General features: G+C 40.8%; 7 protein-coding genes across 8 annotated transcripts in view; 3 read left to right on the top strand and 4 right to left on the bottom strand.

Annotated features, from left to right (window-relative positions):
- Positions 1-23,824, top strand: part of LOC134815658 (DNA-directed RNA polymerase III subunit RPC2-like) — a 101,375-nt gene that overhangs the window by 31,377 nt on the left and 46,174 nt on the right. The window lies entirely within an intron of this gene.
- Positions 2,184-7,024, bottom strand: LOC134815215 (HBS1-like protein). The gene is made up of 10 exons (XM_063823731.1): positions 6,578-7,024; positions 6,129-6,261; positions 5,713-5,982; positions 5,438-5,586; positions 4,261-4,856; positions 3,976-4,108; positions 3,585-3,746; positions 3,313-3,444; positions 3,081-3,182; positions 2,184-2,838 (listed from the first exon to the last, which is right to left on the bottom strand). The coding sequence occupies exons 1-10, from the start codon at positions 6,692-6,694 to the stop codon at positions 2,704-2,706; spliced, it is 1,929 nt and encodes a 642-aa protein (XP_063679801.1). The 5' UTR covers positions 6,695-7,024; the 3' UTR covers positions 2,184-2,703.
- The window catches only part of LOC134815214 (cAMP-regulated phosphoprotein 19-like), a 40,256-nt gene continuing 24,047 nt past the window's right edge, over positions 7,616-23,824 (top strand). Inside the window, exon 1 of one of the 2 annotated variants that reach the window (XM_063823729.1) lies at positions 7,616-7,644. The gene's annotated coding sequence lies outside the window, so the exon portion shown is untranslated. The remainder of the gene's footprint in view (positions 7,645-23,824) is intronic. The other variant, XM_063823730.1, reaches the window with a different exon arrangement.
- LOC134815440 (uncharacterized) lies at positions 9,530-11,046 on the top strand. Its single transcript, XM_063823975.1, has 2 exons — positions 9,530-10,123; positions 10,396-11,046. The coding sequence occupies exons 1-2, from the start codon at positions 9,530-9,532 to the stop codon at positions 11,044-11,046; spliced, it is 1,245 nt and encodes a 414-aa protein (XP_063680045.1).
- On the bottom strand, positions 12,308-13,588 carry LOC134815213 (homologous-pairing protein 2 homolog). Its single transcript, XM_063823728.1, has 4 exons — positions 13,371-13,588; positions 13,089-13,235; positions 12,802-12,959; positions 12,308-12,659 (listed from the first exon to the last, which is right to left on the bottom strand). Exons 1-4 carry the CDS (start codon positions 13,585-13,587, stop codon positions 12,543-12,545), a joined length of 639 nt encoding a protein of 212 aa, XP_063679798.1. The 5' UTR covers position 13,588; the 3' UTR covers positions 12,308-12,542.
- Positions 13,836-16,463, bottom strand: LOC134815211 (protein FAM91A1-like). Its single transcript, XM_063823726.1, has one exon. It carries the CDS (start codon positions 16,459-16,461, stop codon positions 14,104-14,106), a length of 2,358 nt encoding a protein of 785 aa, XP_063679796.1. The 5' UTR covers positions 16,462-16,463; the 3' UTR covers positions 13,836-14,103.
- On the bottom strand, positions 17,331-17,813 carry LOC134814870 (large ribosomal subunit protein uL15-like). Its single transcript, XM_063823170.1, has one exon. The coding sequence runs from the start codon at positions 17,804-17,806 to the stop codon at positions 17,360-17,362; it is 447 nt and encodes a 148-aa protein (XP_063679240.1). The 5' UTR covers positions 17,807-17,813; the 3' UTR covers positions 17,331-17,359.

Genomic DNA, 23,824 nt, shown 5'->3' with positions numbered 1-23,824 from the left:
CAGTTAAACACGTGACATTACTCCGTATAACCGTGACATTACTCCGTATAACCTAGTATAACCGTGACACATAGAGGAGGTATAGTAAGATTATCTAACAAACTAGGTTTTTTATAACCGTATTAGGAGATGAAAGTGTTTGGTTTGATGAAACATTGCTATGAGTAGAGGACAGCGCCTAAAAGAAGGAGTGTTGTTGAGATAATATCCAGAATCATCATCAGCTGATGATTTGTCTTCACACTCACAGTACATATACCAGAGTATTTGTAGGAGAGCTCACAATAGAACAGTTGTTAACTATGTTGATCACCTTATCTCTCCTCCTCCTACTCGGAACCCTTGCCACCACCACCGCAGACTCTACCTCAGACGAAAGAAAGACGCTACAGAGGACTAAAGTTTGGAACAACTGCGCAAGACTACGTTATGTTAAAGCCAAGAATGGAACCCCTAGATGAGTCCTATTCGGTATGTGGATGGGTGAAGAAGATACGGCCTGGTAATAATAGGTACTGGTTTGCTTACGGAACATCTAGTAATAACCAGGAGATAACCAGAAGATGACGGATATTTCCAGACGTTGGGCACTGGTGCAGACATGAGAAGTAAGGTAACTGAACAACTAGGGATATGGAGACACGTTTGCCACACGTGGAGTCTCACTACTAGAGCAGCTAGTGTGTAGTTTGATGGCATCCTTCTCGGATCAGGCACAACCACATCTGGTAAGAAGCTTAGATTGGACGGGTATGTTGTTCTGGGGAACGAGTTCGACTCTTATGGGGGTGGGTTTCAAGATACCAATGCTTTTGGTGGAGAGCTCTTTAAGGTGAATGTATTTGACAAAGAACTCGAAACAGCTGAAGTTAAGGAGATGACGGACGCCGGAAAATGTTCTGATGTAGAGGAAAAGTACGGACGAAGTAGGTACCTGAAATGGGAAGACTTGTTACTCGAGGAGAAATCAGGTAACGTTAGTGAGATCGACGTAGGTTGCACCCCGGAACTAACAGAGGAAAGTAAAGAAGTACCAACGGAGGAAGATGGAGAAGAAGAAACGAACAGCACAGAGGAATGTGAATGTGAGCCGAGGAACGGAACAGCGTTCAGCCGCTGGGATCTGCTTCGAGGGGACAAGTTCTTTAACAAAACGGTCTCCGTTCAGCTGGTCGAGGAATTGAAATAAGCCTGGGACATTCTGAGTAAGTTTTATTTATCATGTTCTTAATCTTATTATAGACTGTTAGTGTTATTTAGTTTTTTGAATGATATTCAATCGCAGGAAATACAAAATATATCCATTCTAGTTCTACCGACAGGTGTGCTTTCTACTTTTTATTCAATTTACTTTGTATACAATATAATATGAGACAGTCCAGTGTCCATCTATCTTAATATCATAATATTATCAGGCGATTTTGAAGGCGCAACAGTAACGGAGAGATTCATCACACACTTCAAGCTATTCCACAACGGGAAGACATGTGACGACTGATTCTTCTTGTAAACTGTCCAGCTAACAGCTCCAAATTTCACTGTTGAACTACTTGAACAATAACAGGGAGAATTTTATTTTAATTGAATTAATCTGATAACATCGTTGATATCTAGGTTTATAGTTATACCATTACAATCTTAATCAATGTATTTTATCATTTTTTTCTGCTCCGGTGAGATTTTAGATCATGTTGAAAGTTTTGGTAAAAGTCTATATTCACCAAGTTACGAAAAATATTCAATCCTGTTTTTCTGGTAATTTTAAATTTTCATTTCTCTCCAAATTTGATAGAGTTTCGATTGTTCTATCTGGCAGAAAAAATGCACTTCGATATCTCAAGAAGGTATACAAGTTTAGACCAACAGGGTATACCCTGTTTGATCATGTGCTGTTATACTTTTGAAACCATTTCATTCGGCACGCCTTTTTTCTTCTAAATTGAGGATAGTGCTCTCTAGGACTTATGAAGCTGCTGCGGAGCAGCCATGTCATCTGTATTCTTACCGGCACAGACCATGACTGAGATTGGATGACTTTTTTGCCCAGAAACCAATTAGTCAGTTAATTGATGGTGGTATGAAACCCAATTGAGGTACCGGAACATATAAAATACCCCCGGCTCGACATATTACCAACTGTAATGATACCTCTTCTTATTGAAGGGAAAATGAAAACAATTGAATTCATTAAATTCTATTCGAAATTTTATAAAATCGTCAACGATCACCTTCACAGCGATCATTTTAAGAACGATTATTTTTACAAATAAGTTAGCTAACATCGTGAGTGTTCGATCACACACTGTTTTTATCAAGCGTAAAAATAGATTTTGCCCGAATGATCATAATTTATCACTCATTTAGTTGACTTAAATTCCTCTTTAACTAAAACTTGAGTTTAAAATACAACGTTCATAAAACAAGTGTGATTATCTAAATCTTAATTAAAGTTTAATTATTAAAATAAAACAATCTAAATCTTATTAGATTTTCGCTTCATTAATCAGAAGGTGATGTAAATCAGTTATACATGTAACGCTAAATCTGTTCAAACAAAACCCCATCCAAAATATAGGCTAAATGAAACACGGCAACTTGACATATGAAACTTTTTTGTCACTTTTCAACTCAAACATCTCTATTCACTGCGCTAATAATTCAGTTCTAAATAGTTCTAGTATCACAGACCAGTCTAAATGTTAATCACGTGATTTCAATGACCATGCCCGCAGCTATTGTGTTTCCACCGTATCTGCAAGTGATTCTTCCCAGGGACTTGCTGTCTTTGAATAGTTCCAGACAAATGGCTCGTTCGCACTTAATCTCTATCAGCGCCACCTAAAAACAGAGAAAATCTTGATAAAATTGGTATTTACAGTGTTTTTTAAATACTGGAGACTGAGGGATCTTCCGCAACAAATACAAACCATTAAATGCGACATATCATGCAGTTAATTTCGACTATTAAGCTAACATATTAAAATCTTAAGTTTACCCAGTTTAATTATATTTTCAGATGAAGGCATGAATTATACGAAATGTAAAACTACTAATGTTTAAGTGGAGTTTGTAATATTAACCTGGTTTTTAGTTAAACAACGAGGTTTAGACTTGAGAACTTGACCGTTGCTTTTGCTGTGAGTCGAAATCAATCTACTGATAACTGCCGGCTCGTTCACCGTCTGGGATAAAGTAGTGAAGATAATGAAAGTTGTAAGCTACTTCTTAATTGATTAGACTACATTATATAACACAACTTATCAAGTTTAACAGCACTTTTGCAACTTTCTGTACAAAAACTCAGAAACAAACCTGATAGTGAAGGTCGATAGGAAAGCCTTTAGTGATAGGAATGTCAATGTTGAATACCAGGACTCTGGCTTTAAATTTCAGGGTGGTTCGCACTCTCGATTGTGATTCACATATCACATTGCCGTTGTGGATCTGATGGGATGAAAACATTAACAATTTGAAGAAAAATATCGGCGAGCAGGCCACGAGACTCGGTAATTACACCAATTACTTAAAATTTCAACAAATCTTAAAACGATCCCCATTTAAAAGTAACATCTCATACTACTGACCTTGGTCTGATCCGTACCACCGACCACTAGAATACACTGCTCCCCAGCGACACTGTAGTCAACACTCTTGTCGTCAACTGTGGTCATGCTCTTAATCATAGCGGTAGTTCCTCCCGGCATGATTACTACTGGGGTTCCCATTATCACAAACCCGGAATCAACCTGGACGAGAAAGATACAATTACTTAGGGGTTAACGATATTGTGTGAAGGGGCATTTTTCAATTTCTTAGTGTTTAAGATGAGTTGATAATAGAGGACCATGGCCATCATAAGTTGTGCTTCATTTCGGAAAATTTAAATATGACGTAGAAAGAAAAAGTTATTCATTATGTGCCGCCATTAAAATCTCAGTATGATTTAACTCAATTAAAAGTGTTAAAGTAACTAACCTTACCAGCGACGCTGAGTCCCATTTGAGGGTGCTTAAAAACATCAGTGACAATAAGTCTGAATGGACGGTCGTAACAACGTTTGGGGGCTTCTAAACCGTCAATAATATCTACCAAAGAACCTCCACTGTACCTGAGACAGGGTTGTTAGACACATTGTATGTTTAAAACTAACAGTTGTCCTTAATTGTGCTTATTTTATAATAACGTTTTATTTTGGAAATTGATTTCAATGCAATGGTTAGGATCAGGTGGGTTTATCAATAAAGTGAATTTTAGACTAACCATTCAGTGAGAGTTGGTGTTTTAGATTTCTCCAACAGATTGTCCCCCTCCAACCCAGACACAGGTACAAATATCACTTCACTGTTCTTAAACCCGACAGTCTTCAAGAACACAGTCAACTCCCCAGATATGTGATCATATCTCTCCTTACCCCACGCCACATTCTCCATCTTATTAACTGCAACTATCAGAGTTTGAACCCCCAGGGCTCTAACTAACACCACGTGTTCACGAGTCTGCCCTCCTTGTTCGAACCCTGCTTCAAATCCTCCAGGGGTTGAGTCTACCACCAGAATAGCAAAGTCTGCTTGGGAGGCTCCGGAGATCATGTTGGGAACAAAGTCCTTGTGTCCGGGTGCGTCCAGTAGATTTACTGTTTTCTTAGGAGTCTGGAATCTGGTCTGGGCGACATCTATTGTAACTCCACGTTCTCGTTCCTCGCCCGTCTCGTCCAGTACCCACGCGTAGGCAAAGGAACCTTTTCCTAGTTTCTGAGATTCTGTCTTGTTTTTGTGCAGCTCTTTTTTACTGACGTGACCCAGAAGACACAGTAAGTGTCCCATTAGAGTACTTTTACCTGCGTCCACATGACCCACCTGAAATTATCGGGGGTTTTAATATTTGTGCTGAGAATCTTAAGATATAATCACGTGTAAAGATGGTATGAGTATGACTGATAGGGGGGGGGGGGCCAATGACTACCAATGGAGACTTTTGGGGACTAATGGGGACTAAAAATCATGGGGACTAGAGGTCAACTCGTTGACGTAATTCACCATTTGTCCCCATAAGTCCCCATAATTTTTGACAGTTATTTATGGTTTTCAGGTTAGTTTAATAACGATACGATCGAGATGTTTTGTCCAAGATAAGAGTAGGATAAATCTAAATGGGGACTAATGGAGACTTTTGGGGACTAATGGGGACTAAAAATCATCTAAATGGGGACTAATGGAGACTTTTGGGGACTAAAAATCATGGGGACTCGGGGTAAAATCGTTGACGTAATTCCCCAAGTCCCCAAAAGTAGTCATTGGCCCCCCCCCCCCCCTCCGACTGATACCATGAATAAATCATGTAAGAGGAAATAGAATGTACGAGTAAATCCTATGTGATATGTGTGTATTTTTATTTAGGTGTTTGAAATGAAAAATAAGGTTCAACTTGAGTTACTTACCACGGCCACATTGATAAGAGGTTGAGTGTCAATTTTAGAGTTAAGTATCCCCAGAACATCAATATCCTTAGGTCGGCTCTTTTTAGCTTTAGGTGTGGTGTTAGCAGAACTGGGTTCCCGGGGAGGGCGCCTGATAGCTGGAGGAGACCCTGCAAGAGAAATAGGAGGTCTAATCAAGAGAACTGTGTCTGACCTGGGTTGTATTGTGCTATGTTGTGTAATGTTGTACACCCTGTTATCTAAACGATACATTATTTGCCCCAGCTATCACCAACCTGATCTCGGAGTATTAGATTTGGGAGTGTTACACTTGACAGGAGTAAGACAGTTTGTAGGGGTGCTATCTCCTGATCCCCCAACTTGTAACCGATTCTGTAGCTCAGTAGCAAGCTGCTCCTGGTGCACTGGTCTACCAGCCGGCACCGTGGCCTCCTGCACGTGCTGCTGCGCGCCATTCTCTAACACGTGGTTTAGTGCACGTGTCATGTCGTTATCGTACTGACGCAGCGCGTCCTTACACAAATCCATCTCAAAGCCCATGTCATCTGAGTAGAACATATTGTAAATATTAACAATAACTAATTGGGATCATTAAGCTGATGCTGACAGCAGATTCTTAATATAAGGTCCTTATCAGGTTTTAACACCAGAACATTTACTATTGAAGATGAAAACTATTTGAGGTACCTACACATAGTGTTGAGCGCCTCCTCATCAGCGTTCCCCACATCCTCCTCCTCCTCCTCCTGCACGCAATCTACTGACGCGCGGGGCTGCCCATACTCTGGCTCCGTCTCTGGTCCACCTCCTCTGTTGTAAATAAACTGAAATATTGTGTGTTTAACAAGGTCGGTCGGTAATTCTAGGATATTACTTGTGTATTTGCTGTTCGTAAACTTCTCCCAAACGTCTACAATCTACATGTTACTATACATGTTATAGAAAGATGCTATAGATGTTCTCACCTGGCTGAGAGAAGGGGAGAGAGGGGTGTTCTCACCTGGCTGAGAGAAGGGGAGAGAGGGGTGTTCTCACCTGGCTGAGAGAAGGGGAGAGAGGGGTGTTCTCACCTGGCTGAGAGAAGGGGAGAGAGGGGTGTTCTCACCTGGCTGAGAGAAGGGGAGAGAGGGGTGTTCTCACCTGGCTGAGAGAAGGGGAGAGAGGGGTGTCCTCCTCAACACTTCTGCCGAACACCTCATCGTCGTAGTACTCACTGTCTACCCCTATATAGTTCCGCACAATGCGGTGCCTCGACATCTCACATTCTCAACAGTCAACTGTGTTTATTGTTGAGATCAGGAATACTTGCGCTAGTGGGTGTTAGTACATTTACATTTGCATTTAATGGTACTGGGATGTCAACATTTTTAAGATAGACGCAATGAAACTAAGGATATCTTGGAAATTGAAATTATTCTAATAAATTACAAAATTGTAAATAATAAAAACGAATTAAAATAAGTCATCGTCGAAATATTTGAATAATTACAAATTTAAAAAATTGCATCGAAAAATTAGTTCTGGCGATTAAAAAGAAATAAAAATGAACAAAAAAACCAATGAAGTACTAAAGTGTAGTACAGGGCCATAAACACAAAGATTATGTATCAGATTAACTGTGAAGAAAGAGCAGCTGTGTTAACGCCAGGTGAAGGCTGGAACAAAACTGAAGTCTAGCAGTATACACTAAACCAGTGCAGTATACACTAAACCAGTGCAGTGTACACTAAACCAGTGCAGTATACACTAAACCAGTGCAGTGTACACTAAACCAGTGCAGTATACACTAAACCAGTGCAGTGTACACTATACCAGTGCAGTGTACACTATACCAGTGCAGTGTACACTAAACCAGTACAGTATACACTAAACCAGTGCAGTGTACACTATACCAGTGCAGTGTACACTAAACCAGTACAGTATATAGGGGGGGGTCCACGTTAAAAAAAGTTAAAAAAGTTAAAGTAATTAATGTTAAATTTCAAAATTCAGGCTTAGAAAGTTTAACTTTTTTAACATAAATTCAAATTTGGGTTGAAATTGCAATGGAGTGAATATTCTAGACTAGTTTACTTTTAGGTCATGCGTTGGTATTTTTGTTCATTAGTCATTACATGTAGGAATATAGGAATGACCATGACAAGAGTAAAACTGTCATATATACAGTTTTAATACTTTCAACACTACTATATAACAAATAATTTGAGGAAACGATGTAACAGAGTCGATATATTTTAATGTTGCCATGGGGTGGCAAGTCCCCATACATCGTGGTCCGGTAGTTTCATTGCGTCCTAATATAACATAGGTACAACCGATAAATAATTGATACATTTGATCATTAAACTGATTAAATGTTAAAAACAATTGAAATTCAAAACTACCGAGCTGGGTAAAATAAAACCTTTCAATTATCGAGAGAATAAAATGAAAATATCTGCAAAAGTAATTTAATAAATTAGCTGGATAATATTAATTTAGCTGTATAATATTAAATAAATGGAACATTGAAACTTATTCAGAAATATATAAATTTATTTATGTACCATTGTCCATTATAAAAGTATCAATACAATTTGTGTTTCCTGACGAGGAGGGCCAGGGGATGTTATTTTCGTGGATTCTAACATTCTCCCTTCACGATATATTAGCTACTCCTCTAATAAGGATCCGTTTGGCTGCATGCAGGATAGTCAGCCGATGACATTTGTCAAATATTTCCAACTTGTCCAGGTCACTTTCCTGAACACACTGGAAATTACTGGGTGATCCAAATCCCGCCTCTTCCAACTGTTCCGTGTAACATTCCAGACCATATCGTGACAGCCACCCTCCTAATGAGTATTGGTCGGGCTGCGAGCCATTTCCTTGGGTCCCGACTGAATTCTGACTGTAATGTTCATCCCCCAAATACTCTGCCCACTCCTTCCCAGTTTCTGACGTCCCGTTATACTTGGCATCAATAGCATTCGCTACTACCTGTAATCTGTCCCGCAATTCCAACCCATTGACCACTACTGTGTACTTGTGGTTGGCCGACATGCTCTTTCCTATTATATGAATGATTATATTATTTGGTCTTCCAATGGTTGTGTGAAGGTTAGGTGGCCCAAAGTGTCACTGCTGGATAGAAACCCTGTGCTGCCGTGAGGTTGTCAGAACTTTGAAAAGGGGTATCCCTGTGGTGCCCCCTTCCAGTTAATCATCAGTCAACATGTTGATAGCCACTCCACATCAAGTCCTCCCCTGCTACCTCCACGTGGTGAAGACTGGAAACTGGGCTGTGTCCAGGCTAAATACAGGAAGGGCGACGGGAAACAATGAGTCCCGAGGAGCTCAATCACAAAACGTCATTGACTCCTAAACTCTTGGCTCACAAGGGGCTCGGAGACTCATAAATCTTTACTGTGGATTGCACAGTAGTTAAAGAGGTGTAGGCTGTTACCCTCCAAACCTATTCTACTACGACCCAGTCAGACTGGACCACGCTCTTTTAGATAGGATACAGCTCCCTGTGCCAGGGTAACCGGTACTCGGTAGTCAGAGGGAGAGTTAGCCCTCGTCAAAGCGGAAATTTCTGTTTCACGCTCTAACTCCCTTACGCTTTAGGTCATAAGCTTAATGTCCTGCATGGAGCAGGTGAAGATCGAGTAGAGTAAAGTTGAGTGCTAGTGATACAGCCTGATAAACGTTATGTTCATGTGGTTAACGTTTACATGTTCGAGTTGGTAAAATGTTCCTGCGGTTTTCCCCAATGTTCCGGTGGCGTGGCATTGGGATTAGTGACCATTTGTCACAGTGAAGGGGACTTCACTGGGTCACTTAGCCTTTTGAAAAACAGATATGGTTACAACCAAAAGCACTAGGGTTCAAGCCCCTACCAGGCCTATCGAGGATCAGTACAGTTATGACATGGTTGTCTTAAACCCACATAGTGGACGGGCAGCTGATGATGTGTTTATGAATCCTAGAAAGCCAACAGAAAACATCAAAAAACAAAAAAATAGTGGAGGAGTAGTTAGTTGTACAACGAAGAGTATCATTGGGACTCTTAATGTCCGTACTGTGAGGGAGTTTTCTAAACGGCTTGAAATGGTTATTCTTTTCTTGCGCAGTCAGATATCTGTCCTTGCAATACAAGAACACCGAGTTGTGCATGATGAAGAAGTCAAGATAGAGAGGCACAAGAAGGGAGTCCACCTAATAACAACTTCAGCATGGAGAAACAGAGCACAAGCGTCTACAGGAGGAGTGGGATTCCTGCTGACAAAACAAGCCTTTAATGCAGTTAGTCTTATCAAGACCTATAGTAAGCGCTGCATGCTTGTGTCGTTGGACGGAAACCCAAGATTAACCATAATCTCTGTGTATATTCCAACGGAATCCGCAACTGTCGAAGAAGCCGAAGCGTTTCACGACTGCTTGAGAGCAGCAGTAAGGGAGGTCCCCTCTCATCATCAAATTCTTGTAATAGGAGATCTTAATGCTCACCTCAGCAAGTTGAATGGTGAAGATACGGGATGGTACTGGCATCAAGTGACCAATCGTAATGGTCATCTGCTCAGGGATACACTGCTGGAGGGAGAGTTAGAGGCGACGAATCATCGTTTTCAGAAGAGTCCTGGTAAGCAGTGGACTCACCTCTCAGATGGAGTACTAACTAGGAGCCAGATTGACTATGTCCTGGTACGGAAGAAGTGGATGAGCTCAATAAAGAACACCGAGCCATGCAACTCTTTCAATTCCCTGGGCTCTGACCATCGGGCAGTACTCTCAACTGTAAAGCTCAGTCTACGAAAGAGCATAAGTCCACCACGGGTCACATGTTACGACTTCAGTCGTCTCAAAACTGATCAAGAGTTATAGATCAAGTATGGAGTTGAAGTTAGAAATAGGTATAGTGCACTCTTGAGTGAGGAGCAACTAGATCTAGTCCTACTAGTGACGTCACCACTAAGTATGGAAAGTTTATTGAAGCAGTGAAGTATGCAAATAGGAAGCATCTTCCGCATAAACCTAAGAAGCGGTATGACGATCCTGCCAACGACCCACGAGTAGAGGAAGCCAGAAGCAAATTGTTTGCTGCCAAGGAGACCTACCATGATCTGGATCCTTGTGAAGACAACAGACAGACAGTTGCCGAGGAGAAAGACACTCTCTCTGCATGCTACCGTACTGTGGAGGAAGAGCTGCTTAAACAGAAAATAAGAAAAGCTGAAAACGCAGCCGATAGATGCAAGAACAAAGAGAGCTGGAATCTTGTTAATGAGGTCAGTGGGAGAAAGAATAAGCCATGTGGTCTTGTAGAAGGAGGTAGTAGAGAGGATAGATTGAGAGCCTGGAAAAACCACGTTACCAAGCTACTTGGACAACCTCCAGTAGTTCCAAACGAAGAAGTGGACATACCAGTCGTACATCCACCACAAAACATCAGTGTGGATAAGTTCACCAAGACCGAACTGGAGGAGGCTACGAAATCGATTAAAGAAGGTAAGGCATTTGGAGAGGATGGAGTTGCCCCTGAAGTACTGAAGAGGGTAGATGTTGATGATTTGATCCTTGACTTCTGCAATAAAGCACTAGTTGATGGCGATGTTCCTGACCAATGAAAGCACCTAAACATCGTGCCTGTTCCAAAGAAAGGGAATTTGACCAAAGTAGATAACTATAGAGGTATTGCACTGACATCTATAGTGAGTAAGACTCTCAATAAGATGATACTGAACAGGATCAAACCTGCCATGGAAGACATCTTAAGGATCAATCAGAACGGATTCAGAGAGAGTAGGTCAACAACTAGTCATATTCTTGGCCTAAGAAGGGTATTTGAGGGAGCCCGGGATAAAGATCTGACCGCGGTAATGCTCTTCATTGATTTCAAGAAGGCATTCGACAGCGGACACCGTGGACTCCTCATGAAGATCCTCCTGGCATATGGAATTCCCAAGGAGATTGTAGGCTTGATACAAAGAATGTATGCAGATACATTTGCTCGTGTGATTACCGAGGATGGTCTGAGTGAAGCATTCTTCATTCTAGCAGGAGTGATGCAGGGAGACACTTTGGCGCCCTACCTATTCATAATCGTAATTGGCTACATTATGAGGGTGTCCCTAGAGGGTAGGGACTTTGGGTTTACTCTACACCCTAGAAGAAGCCGTCGCTATCCGGCAGTCAAGGTCACTGATGCGGACTTTGCTGACGACCTTGCTCTTATAACAGATAGTGTTGCGGCCAACTCAGTTGACTAACGCCAAGGTGTATGGACACCTCATCAGAGCATCTGATAAGATAGCTGCACGGAGGATGAGACTCGCAGGTCATTTAGCCAGACATGAAGAACTATTGAGTCATCAACTTCTCTTCTGGGAACCCCTTCAAGGACATCGTCGAAGGGGAAGACCACATCTCACATACATTGACATCCTTCGGAAGGACACGGGGCTTGACGACAGCAAAGAGATTAACAAACTCATGCTGGATAGACAGATTTGGAAGAAGACTATTTCTGTTCGGACGCTGAAGCCGCTCTAAGTCGAAGTATATTAGTAAATTATACAATTATGTGTATATATAGATACAAGGTGTTTTTTTTGTAGAGTTATCAAATCAGTTACAACTACAGAAAACAATTGCAAGAGCGAGGTACTACTAGTACTAAAGGTCAACACTCATAATTGAGTTTAATTTGGGTAATTATGTTAAAATTTGAACCGATTAGTCAGCCAAAATCTGATTTTTAATTTATGTTAAAAAAGTTAAAAAAGTTAAAGTAATTAATGTTAAATTCCAAAATCTCGATCTTAGAATTTAACTTTTTTAACGTGGACCCCCCCCTATATATACTGTATATATACACTAAACCAGTGCAGTGTACACTATACCAGTGCAGTGTACACTATACCAGTGCAGTATACACTAAACCAGTGCAGTATACACTTAACCAGTGCAGTATACACTAAACCAGTGCAGTGTACACTAAACCTGTATACACTGTACCTGTATTATGTATACCTGCATACACTAACACGCGTGTATCCGGAAACTCCAATATCTTTGATCTTGATCTTCTTTATATGAGATGGTAATAATAGACAGAGTTACTTCAGGCACCATCAGTTGGAAAGGAAACCCCCATATCTTCATCTGTATCAATCCCCATCTCCTCTATCAGCTCCCTCTTACTCTTTGTGCACCCCTCGTTTTCAAGAATAGCGTTCACCTAAATAATACAGTTTTGTTTGAGATAAGTAGGGATTCGGTATGTTAGGGATTCGGGCCACCAACCAATCTAATTAGTGTCTACCGTCATCTAATCACAAAGTGCAGTGAACAAAATGTTAAACTGAAACAAAAACACTTACCACATCCATGCACATTCTCTTTCGCTTTCTCCATTCTTTAACCACTTTCTGGTGCTCCTTGTTGATCTTTATCTTATCCTCTGGAGCGATATCTTTACACATTGTCTTTAGTGAGGCTAATTTCTCTTTTCCTCGCTCTAATTGCTTGTTCAGCTCAGCTGTGAGGAGATTTTTACAAAATAGTTTTAATGTGAGCACGATCCCTGCAACTCTAGTGCAAAGCGTTACAACTTACCACAGAAATTCAGCAAATGGTTTAAAACATTTATTAAAAATGCTTGTCTCACCTAACTTCTCCTGAGCCTGTTCAGTAGTGAGACTATTGGTGAGAGAACCCAGCTGATTGTCAATACTCCTGGCCTCCTCTCTCAATGACGTCAAGTCTTTTGTCTTTGCCTTGATGTCTGTTTCTAGGTCCTTCATCTCAATCTCTCCTAGGGTGTGGAATGTGTTAAATCAAATGTCAGAAGAGAACCTGCGAACATTCCCAAAATCAAAGTTAGATTTATCTTAGGGTTGATATTTCAATAACTAGTCAAAAGAGCGGAGTAGCCATTAAAAGTACTAACCTAAGCTAGGAAGAGTGTTCTGGTTAACGAAATAGATCTTCTGTTTTCCATAAACCTTCTCCGCCAAATGTCCAGCCTTAGCTAGCGTCTCCAGACTCTTCACTACCTGGGTTTTGCCTATCTCTTTGTGTAAGTTAAGCAGCACATCTGTAGCGCTGTATGGTCTGTTCTGATCTCTCATGTACTGCAGGATCTTCTCATCTGCTGCTTTTGACATGGCAACTACAGGGTGAGAAGGTGAAATAACGGAGTAGTAAATTTTGAAGTAAAATACAAAATTATAGGTCAGCAGCCGATGAAATTCCCAGCCATAGATTCACCAAATGCAAAACTAATTTATGCTTTACAATGCAATCATAAGCATGGTCTTCACTCTTCATGCTACCATTTGCTTAAGCAGAAATGAAACTATGCTAGCGTTTTAACAGTGGAGATAGATTGCGAATCAAACATTCAAACAACTAATTGGGCACCTGTGCTCCTGTATAAACAAAATCTTGCAAAATTTACAAAATAAATCATAAAATTATATTTAATTCACGAAACTATCGAATTGATTATACATGCAAACGAAAATAATTAGAGAATACTGAGATCCCACAAATTGTACAAATTGAACATTATATATATCAGCAGTCTACAGAGAATTTAAGGTACTGTCGAAAATTTAAATGTCAAATAAAACATAAAATGGAATTTAAAAGGCGATATATTTATCCAAAATTTAAAATCATTAAACAGTAATCTCGGTCAGGCTATTAGTGGAGAACATTAGGTTTCTGGTGGGATAAGGAACTGGAGGGAGATTAATGCCGGGCATTTGCTGACAAACAAAAGATTTGACCTCCCCCGGGCCGCTGTAATCATCCTCTGCTAGAGGTACAAGTTGGTATTCTGATATAAAGTCTAACAGGTACAGAACAAGTTGCCTGTGACTGTCTGTCAAGGCTATCAGACTCTTTTCTGTGCACAGTTTTCGGGACAGTAACAAATCACAAGTGTGCTTGTTTACCTCAGAACTGAAGAGCGGGACTCCAAAATACATGTCCAGCAGTTTCCAGTCGTCAAACGAGTCTATGTGGACATTAGTACTGCAGATAGGAGGTGACTCATCCTGTCTCTCGCTGAACTGTTTAGAGCTGCTTATGAAGGTAACATAGCCACAGGAGTGATCAAAGTCTACACAGCTGCTCAGTTTTACAAGTGCCGGGTGATCCACCAAATCTAGTTTTTTACTTTCATCTCCCTCAACATTATCTCCCTCAACATTTTCGGTGTTGTTAACGTCACTTTTATCGAACGGGAAGGTGACATACACAATTTCTGCTTCATTTCTCTTACTGTAAGCTTGAAGTAGAACAGCAGAGTGAGACAGAGCTTCATTGAGCGCCATCAGCACATTGCTGGTGTTCACAATAGTACTCTCATGTCCCCAGGTCGTGATCATCAGTCGATCATAAGGATAGAGTTCAGGAGGGAGGTGAAGAAGTCTAGTTCCTTTAGCGAGGAGAAAGGAAACAGGCCCACACCCCGTTATGTGGTACATCCACATCTTGAGCCAGACACTGTTTACTTCAGGAACAGGGGGTCCAATGTGGTAGGGGGAGCTGCTGCTCACCGTCCTCACCTCGTTACTAAGTGGGGCCATGGAGATTAGCAGGTTGTAGTTCTTGTTAAGAACCCGGGAGCAGGTGGACGCGTCCAGACTGTTCAGACTCTCACAGCGAAGCAAGTCTACGCCAGCCCCAACCCCAGCTGGGTCTATAGCTGCGTTGTACCGGAGGAACTGGATAGTGTCTCGGAGCGTGAATGCGTGGTCAAAGTACCGTTTTGCTTCGCCCTCGGCTGTGTCAGTGACTTTATCGAGCTCTGCGATAAAGGAGTCTAAAGATTCGTCAGATAGTTTGCCCACTTCAAACATGGTTACTGCGTGAGTCTTGAGACCAGGAGACAAGTTACCCATCATTAAAAATGCGGTGAGGGTGGAATCAAACAGAAAAGCGATGCGTTTAGAGTATCCTTCCTCTGACGGTTGTTTCAGCAGGGCGATCTTATCAACGACTGGAGGTTCTTTAGAATCAAATAGCTCATCACTCTCTAGTCGTTCCAGCGGTGCTGCAAATGAGGACATGTCTTCAGAGATGGTGTTTTTGACTACAGAGCCCCACGATTCATGCATATCCATTTGTTCTTTGCTCTTCTTTTTCGCGAAACCAAGTCTAATGTACATGCTGATGGCATTTTTAACAAGTTCAACATCAACCTCTAACACTGCTGCCAGGTCTCCAACTTTAGTGTGCTCATCTATTGATACAAAGATCTTGTAGAGCAGATTCTCAAAGTAATCTCCCATAACTCTATTCATGACGAAGTTCTCCAAAGGAGGAACTATGATGAGATCAGAGTCCATGACTGGAACACACATGTACACAAGTCCTCGACTGTAGAGACTCAAACAAGTATCCTTATCTAGAACACCCACTTTTGATCCTCCAGTGTCAATCAGCGTATCTATAACCGATTTTTCCGTGGGGTTGCAGGCTCTGATATCATCCTCAGTGACTAAACCTATGTGTATTGTCCAATAGGGTTCAATTATAGGCAAAGCTACGGGTTTTACAGGTAGAAGCACTGAAGCAGGGCGGCGCCTAAAGAATCTCCTATTTCTACTCTGATTCATCATGTCTATATACTGATTCCTTCCAATCCCCAGCAATCGCAGGCAGTCTGCAGCTGTGAAGTTGGGCAACGAGTCATAACTACGCTCCTGCTCCATGATAGTTTCCATCATTTTAGTATAGTAGACAAACGGGGTGACACGCAGCCCCTTCACCATAACATCGCTCAAATGATAGGGATACAACATGAGATGTGCCCTGCTGTATTCTATCAGGTCCTGATAATATTTCTTCTCATCTTTCAAGACCTGACGTACAACGCTACCTTTCCATCGGCGCTGGTTCTTGACATTATATTCGACCACGGCCTTCTCCCATTCCTTGTGGCTGTTTCCGAACGAGAGTTTAACGCTAGCTGGTAGTTTTGCCCATGCGAAGTTTCTTTGCAGGTGAAGTTCGACCTCTGGGTTCATTCAGTGCTATGAACAGAAATCATGATTAGTTATTATTACGTGATTCATAGTTTCATTTGTAAGTTTGAAATAAACGTACGTGCTGACAAAATGTTCAGAAAAATTATCGCAGCGCGGGCCTTTTCTTGATATTATGGCTCCGCGCGCGACGTAAGTTAATGAATTTGGTGTGTCATCACGGGTTGTATTGATTGCCATTTGGTCAACTAATGAGAACTGATGTGATTATTGTCTCTGTTCGATGTAAACCAAGTAAAGGCCCTATCCTCAAAAAATTGGAGCTATTCGTCGAACAGAAACAATAAATCGTTCATTAGTTTTCATCAAGGTTAGGTTTACTGGCCATCCTCATTGCACAATTCCATTCCACAGACTGTTCAGAGATTAAATTTTCTCCAAATTTATCCCTATAAAAGAACATTATGAATTCAGGGCAACAATCGGTCATCATTAAAATCGGATAAGACGACTTCCAATGGCTTCCCAATCATTGCACGATCATTAAAGGCATATTGGGCATTGAGTAAAATCAAGATCGAACTATTTGTCGTGGGTACGAGTTTGTACAAAGCAGATTCGACTGTTTCCCAGTATTAATGCTTAGATGGGTGGGTGCGGTCTCTGTCACACCATATGCTGGCTTATATCTTATACGGACAATAGAATGATACGCCTCACACAGTATGACTCGACAATTCAAGGGTAAGGAGTAAGGAACTGTGTGAATTATATTCGAATATTTCTTTTTTGGAGGGTATGAAATCAGGTTTGTCGATGTAATTTATTTTTTAATTTGTAATGAATTATGTGCAGCGAGGATGGTCAATGAACCATACAGACAAGAAGAGAGATACACCAGTAAAACACAATTTCAATAAATAAAAACATTTATGAAAATCTACGCAACTGTTATACAAACTCCGCCGGCTTTCTTGATCTTTTTCTCTGCCTCAAAACTGAAGAACTTGGCCTTGACAATAACAGGCTGTTTTGGGAGGGCTCCCTTGCCCAGAACTTTGAAATATCCAGCTCTGACGCAGTCAATAACTGGGGCCTTACCGTCGGTTCTCTTGGCGTATTCTTCTCTGGTCTGGTCTGACACGAGGTTCCACACTTTATCGACGTTGATTACTGGACAAAAGAAAGGATTGGTCTTCTTGTGGATGAACCTCATACCGATCTTACCGAAGTAACCGGGATGGTACTTGTCGAAGTTGATTCTGTGGTGATGTTGACCTCCAGCGTTACCTCGACCACCAGGATGTTTCCTGTGCTTTCCGACACGACCATGACCGGCACTCACGTGTCCCCTCAGCTTCCTGGTCTTCTTCAGATGTGACACCATCTCTACAGTGAAGTTGAATGATTAGAAAAAAAAATTTATAAAACATTTCTAAATTTTCACAGAGAAAGAATAGTTTACAATACTATATATAAACAATAAAAACGTGTTAAAAAAATGTTACTAGAAACAAGACCTATAAGTAGTTATACATTACACATCAATTTAAACATGGACATCAACCGTTTCGAGTATTAAGTAAAAGAGTAAGAACAGTTTATAGCAATCTTCATCAACATTGGATCAGTTTAATTGTGATAACTGACAGTAAGAAGGGTAAGAATTATAGTCGCACCACTGGTACAATTCTTCCAAAGATGGCTAATCTATTAACTGAGCAAAATTCAAATATGGTTGTATAATAACAGTATCGATGCCAGTGAGGAAATGTGACAGTGACGATATTGTGACGGGGCACATTTTGATAGTATTACAAATGTAAGACATTCCAGGATCAATTAGTGCCACTTATATGTGTCATTTGATGCACATGAAACAAAAGAGAGTACAGTGGCTCCCTTATATTAGGTCCACTGAAATGAATGAGATTTCTGTTAATTGACAGAACTTGGCTGATCTGCCATTAAGGCCAATAAAGTAAAAGAAATATATATAATATATTAAAATCGATGGTTAAGAGTTGTATTCTTTAATCTGGCCCTTTAGAAGGATCAAAGTGATTGTAGCAGAAATTTTATACAGAATATGTTTCCAACATGGCAACATGGGGACGATAGAAAATTGTGAAAATAATTAGGGCATAAATTTGTTTGGCTTTGGAAAGTTGAGAGCTGGTAGGTTTGCGTGGTGCAAAGTAAAAAATTCGTCCCAAATAGCGATATATTGAAAAATGATGTACTGCAACCGCCAACCACTCAAATCACCTAAAGAAACTACTTTTTCCACCATGACCACCTTGAAACTCGTGATTTGTTATTTTATCACAACATATTGACAACACCCGGATCATTGCAGTGTAATGTCTCGGATACAGAGTCTGAGCAAGGTATAGATGATTAAGAGGGTGTTCACATTCCACACAGAAAATATAAATAACTAGCAGAAAAGGTAACACAACACAGACACAATACAAAGAGGGATAATTACACAAAAAACTCACCATTAGTGACCGATCAATTATTAGATCAAGTGTTTGCAATAAGTCATTTATGAATTTCAATATGAAACCTAAATCGAACACAGCAGCATCGTGGTGATACTAAAATTCTACAAAATGAAATGAAAACGGTACTTGTATCCACCTACATTGACAATCCACACTTAAACAAGCAAGCATTAAACTTCAATCATCACTATCATACACCATCATCCGCCGCCAAATTTCGGATAGAATTGCAGTTACTATCAACATGTTTCTCGAACAGGAAGATTATAGAGTACTTTGATAATAGTAAGAATCACGTTCGCGTTATAGTGCCTGCACGTCCAATTAGCAACAGTCTTACAATTTTCATCAATGAAAGATGTGCAATGAGGGAATTACCGTTACGTTAGGAAGGGAACACGATGAAGAAATAAGTATGGTTGTGGGGGTGCACAGTACGGAAACAAGCTTGGTTAGGAAATAAGCATTGTGAGAAAAGGAGCATGGTGAGGAAAGCGAAGGAGCATGGTTAGAAAAAGAGCATGGTGAGGAAAACGAAAAAGCATAGTTAGAAAAGGAGCATGGTGAGGAAGGAGCATGGTTAGAAAAGGAGCATGGTGAGGAAGGAGCATGGTTAGAAAAGGAGCATGGTGAGAAAAGGAGCATAGCGAGGAAAAGAGCATGGTGTTGAAGGAGCATAGCGAGGAAAGGATCATGGTGAAGAAGGAGCATGGTTAGCAAAGGAGCATGGTGAGGGAAGGAGCATGGTGAGGAAAGGAGCACGGTGAGGAAGGCAGCACAGTGAGGAAAAGAGCATGGTGAGAAAAGGAGCATAGCGAGGAAAGGAGCATGGTGAGGAAAGGAGCATGGTGAGGGAAGGAGCATGGTTAGAAAAGGAGCATGGTGAGGAGAGGAGCATGGTGAAAAAAGGAGCATGGTGAGGGAAGGGGCATGGTGAGAAAAGGAGCATAGCGAGGAAAGGAGCTTGGTGTTGAAAGGAGCATGGTGAGGGAAGGAGCATGGTTAGAAAAGGAACATGGTGAGGGAAGGAGCATGGGAGAAAAGGAGCATAGCGAGGAAAGGAGCATGGTGAGGGAAGGAGCTTGGTGTTGAAAGGAGCATGTTGAGTTATTGATGCCCTTCTTAAAAAATCCTCATTACTTACTCGAAGGAACCACGTCACTCTCAGGATTCTGGGTAAGCAGTACTGATGGAAGAACTCCAATCTTCTTGTCTGCACTTGAGTCGTGTTCCGTATCTCACATCCATAGGTAAGAATGGTAAGAACAGCTGCGATGTAGATTCGCACTTTGTTGTTAATACTAGAAAGGAACATGGCAAGAAAATGAGAATCATGAGGCACAGTGATAAAAGGAGTGAGGTATGCATATGATGTCTGTAAATGGAAGAAAGGTTTCAAATGCAGGAAGTATAGTGAGGGGCGAAGCATGGTTGGAGGGAGTAGAACTGGGAGTTTGAGTGATCACAGTATGGAGCAACCGTGGTGAAATAAGCTTTTACTTTACTGCGCTAGGACTTGAAGCTACTGCAAAGATAATCTATGTGCTGTAACAAATTAACATTCACTGGATTCGTGTGTGTGGTGTTAGGCTAACAATTTTGTGCTTTAAGGCGCAGCCCAGCTGGTATTGAAAGTTTAAAATTCACAAGAAAGGCAGATTGGAATACAAAGTGGAATTTGATTATCTCACTTTCATGAACTAATTGCGGCAAATTTATCAACCTCACAATCAATTAAAAAATGCATTTTAAAATCTTGTAGATATGGTCAGCAAATGCTATGACTTAGGATTAAGTGATGAAAGTATGGAGAAGTGGGAGGATGCACAACACCAGGTACAGCTGTCAGATAAGATAAGATAAGATAAGATTTAAATTTATGCCTCTCTGGGCATCTCATATACAAATATAATTACTTCAAAACTGTACAATTTACGTTTAATTATTATATTAAAATATAAAAATTAAAAGAAGTTAACTGTCGATTACGATCACAATAAATTAAAACGTTACTGATATTATTTGATAAATTAACTTAACCAAAAAGGATTGTTTGGCTATGGGGCAAAAAGTAGAAGATTCCAAATACAATTAATGTGCTGTGATACATATACAAATGTTTTTTTTTTTTTTTTTTTTTTTTTAGTGAGAAAAGAATATTCAAACAATATACACATAATATAGCAATGGCCAATTGGCTGACTATAAGGTCATGGCCTGAACAAACAATTTTTTTTAATAGTCAAGTGATGCTATAGCAGAGCACAAATGTGTAATAATATACAAATGTAACGTATGTAATATTCGAATCTAGTCCACTCTTCGAAGCAATAACCAGTTACTCGATGGTGTGACACAAACGACGATGGCACTGTCAGGCGTAAACATGAGTTAATAGTTATTTCAAATACAAATACGATCGATCTAATTATAATAGTAGAACTTGGCAATCCTGAAGACTTTCTGGGCAATGCAAACATTGCTCAACAGGTGTAACTGTGCTGGGCAGAAGTGGAGAGGGTCTAGTACGTGAGACTTTGGTCTGACGAGGGAAAGCGCCAATGAGTTCAGGAAACAACATTCAAATCCACTCGAGCATGAACTATACCTATACTGTGATACTTAAATGACTATTGCACTGATCAAGATAATTATTGCCAGCATGAGTTCAAGTAGCAGAGTAGTCATATGCACAGCTAGAATGTCTGCCTGCGGCGCTCGATTTTTGATGTATTGCATCTCTAAATAATTGTCGATTTTGTAACCGTGCGGCTTACAAAGTTCGACTTCGAGTCTAAAGCGAATAAATAATATTAAGACTCCCTATTATTATAAGAGCTATCTAGGGCTCTTTACAGCAATCAGATAATATGTTCAAATGCTAGCGTCTTTTAAAATAAATCAATCATTAGTTGAAGAAGATGGAAAAAAATGTTAAATAAAAAACTTTTGAATAAACTTTTTTTTCTTCAATATGCAATAATGGACTCAATGTTTGACGGATGTTACTCATCTAAATTTCTTCGAAGTAGCCCACGCCGCTTTCTTCTCGAAATGGCCCGATGGCAAGTGCTACGAAGTAGCGCGCGCCAGGCAAGACCATTAACAATGGTCAAACTCAATGTGCTTTTACATTTCAGCTTCAAGCTTTGGGCTTTTACTAATTCGCTCGCCCAAAAATTTCACGTGACTTTGGTTTTTTTGGTTTTGCAGCCGTACAAAACGGTTTTACATAAACCCTAATCCTAACCCTAACCCTAACCATAACCCCGAAGCTAACCATAACCCTTACCACAACCCTAACCCTAACCCGGGCCCTAAACAATCGAATTCGTATTTTACTAGCCTGTCACGTGACCAAAACGGTTTTTTGCCCATAGCTCTCCAGGGAAGCATTTTAACCCTACTACGTCACGGGGGGTGATTCGGAATCAGCGTCCAAAAATACACCGATCTAGATCACTTTCATGCTCAAAGGGCCTTTTCACAAGAATTTTCTTAAAATTTGGGCGAGCGATTTAGTAGGAGCGCAAGCTTTGACACAATTTGTTTCTTTCACCGCGCTTGACCATTGTTAATGGTCTTGCCTGGCGCGCGCTACTTTGTAGCAATTGCCATCGGGCCATTTCGAGAAGAAAGCGGTGCGCGCTACTTTGAAGAAATTTAGAAGAGTATTATCCGTCAACTTTCACGCTAAAGAAAATTTTTTTTAAATGTGCACTCTTTTACTAAATCACTGGCCCAAACTTGTAAAAAATCTTGTAATAAATTTGCTTACTTAGCTTGCTAATTTATTAATTGCTTCTTTGCGACTCAGAAAAGAGCGCTGTGCATTTTGCATTTGCATTGGCATTACTGGGCCGCGCTCAGCCTGTCATTCCGCCAAATCTTTATTGTTAATGAACATAATAGCCTGGGGTCCTCAGGTAACATTGGCATTGAGATTGGCGCGCCAGGTATATAAAGGGACTTTACCTGAGGTAAACATTGTTGATTGTATTGTAACGTTGTTGTCAGTTGTAGGTTTATAACTTATTAAGACGCGCGCCGAGTTGGAACAAATAATTTACCAGTATCACCCGTTATATTTGTAGCGCGATGTTAACGGGTGATACTCGTAAAATATCTGTTCCATATATTGACCGTCGAGTCCAACTCGGCGCGCGTCCTGGTAGGTTGTAAACCTACAAGCGCGATGCGTTACTGTGCCGCGCCGCGCACTCAATGAGGCTTCTCACAGATCGGCGAGATGCGCTACTGTGCCGCGTCGAGCTGCGTTACTGGGCCGCGCTCAGCCTGTCATTCCGCCAAATCTTTATTATGTTAATGAACATAATAGCCTGGGGTCCTCAGGTAACGAGCTGCGATGAATTGACATTGTCAATTAACCGTTATATATGAAATATTAACTTACGTTCTACTTGTGTGTTGTGGGCCGACGGCCATATCCATTATCATGGCTTTATCGCGCGCCACGGTACTTAATTGACGAAGAGGATCAGATCACGACGTGAGACAAGGTAAACATTACTAATTTACTGGGCGGCGCTTAACTTACCTGGGGACCTCAGGCTATCATGTTCATAAACAAATAAACCAAATAGAGATTAGGCGGAATGACAGGCTGAGCGCTGCCCAGTAACGCTTAATAACGGGTGATACTCGTAAAATATCTGTTTTATATATTGATATATCAGGACCGTCGACGAGTCCAACTCGGCGCGCGCGTCCTGGTAGGTTATAAACCTACAAGGCGGCGCTCGCGCTTACTGCTCAGGCCTCAGCCTGTCATTCCGCCGGATTTTTATTCGGATCTCTATGTTTACGAACATTATAGCATGGGGTCCTCAGGTAAGGTAAACACTGATTTGATATGAGACCTGTCAGATTTCTCG

This window comes from Bolinopsis microptera, chromosome 5 (assembly GCF_026151205.1).
Source record: "Bolinopsis microptera isolate Bmic1 chromosome 5, MBARI_Bmic_1.0, whole genome shotgun sequence".
In the NCBI taxonomy this organism is placed as follows: Eukaryota; Metazoa; Ctenophora; class Tentaculata; order Lobata; family Bolinopsidae; genus Bolinopsis; species Bolinopsis microptera.
This window is presented reverse-complemented; position numbering and strand designations above follow the sequence as displayed.

What these genes read in the sequence shown, in the direction of transcription:
- LOC134815215 (XM_063823731.1), bottom strand. Translation starts at nt 6,694, where the DNA reads ATGTCGAGGCACCGCATTGTGCGGAACTATATAGGGGTAGACAGTGAG. An exon ending in ACACCAACTCTCACTGAATG is followed by an intron (nt 4,109 to 4,260) that starts GTTAGTCTAAAA and finishes ACCCTGTCTCAG; the next exon opens with GTACAGTGGAGGTTCTTTGG. An exon ending in CTATCGACCTTCACTATCAG is followed by an intron (nt 3,183 to 3,312) that starts GTTTGTTTCTGA and finishes ACTTTATCCCAG; the next exon opens with ACGGTGAACGAGCCGGCAGT.
- LOC134815440 (XM_063823975.1), top strand. Translation starts at nt 9,530, where the DNA reads ATGGTTATTCTTTTCTTGCGCAGTCAGATATCTGTCCTTGCAATACAA. An exon ending in GCCAGATTGACTATGTCCTG is followed by an intron (nt 10,124 to 10,395) that starts GTACGGAAGAAG and finishes GTCACCACTAAG; the next exon opens with TATGGAAAGTTTATTGAAGC.
- LOC134815213 (XM_063823728.1), bottom strand. Translation starts at nt 13,587, where the DNA reads ATGTCAAAAGCAGCAGATGAGAAGATCCTGCAGTACATGAGAGATCAG. An exon ending in ACAGGCTCAGGAGAAGTTAG is followed by an intron (nt 12,960 to 13,088) that starts GTGAGACAAGCA and finishes ATCTCCTCACAG; the next exon opens with CTGAGCTGAACAAGCAATTA. An exon ending in AGAGAATGTGCATGGATGTG is followed by an intron (nt 12,660 to 12,801) that starts GTAAGTGTTTTT and finishes TGTATTATTTAG; the next exon opens with GTGAACGCTATTCTTGAAAA.
- LOC134815211 (XM_063823726.1), bottom strand. Translation starts at nt 16,461, where the DNA reads ATGAACCCAGAGGTCGAACTTCACCTGCAAAGAAACTTCGCATGGGCA.
- LOC134814870 (XM_063823170.1), bottom strand. Translation starts at nt 17,806, where the DNA reads ATGGTGTCACATCTGAAGAAGACCAGGAAGCTGAGGGGACACGTGAGT.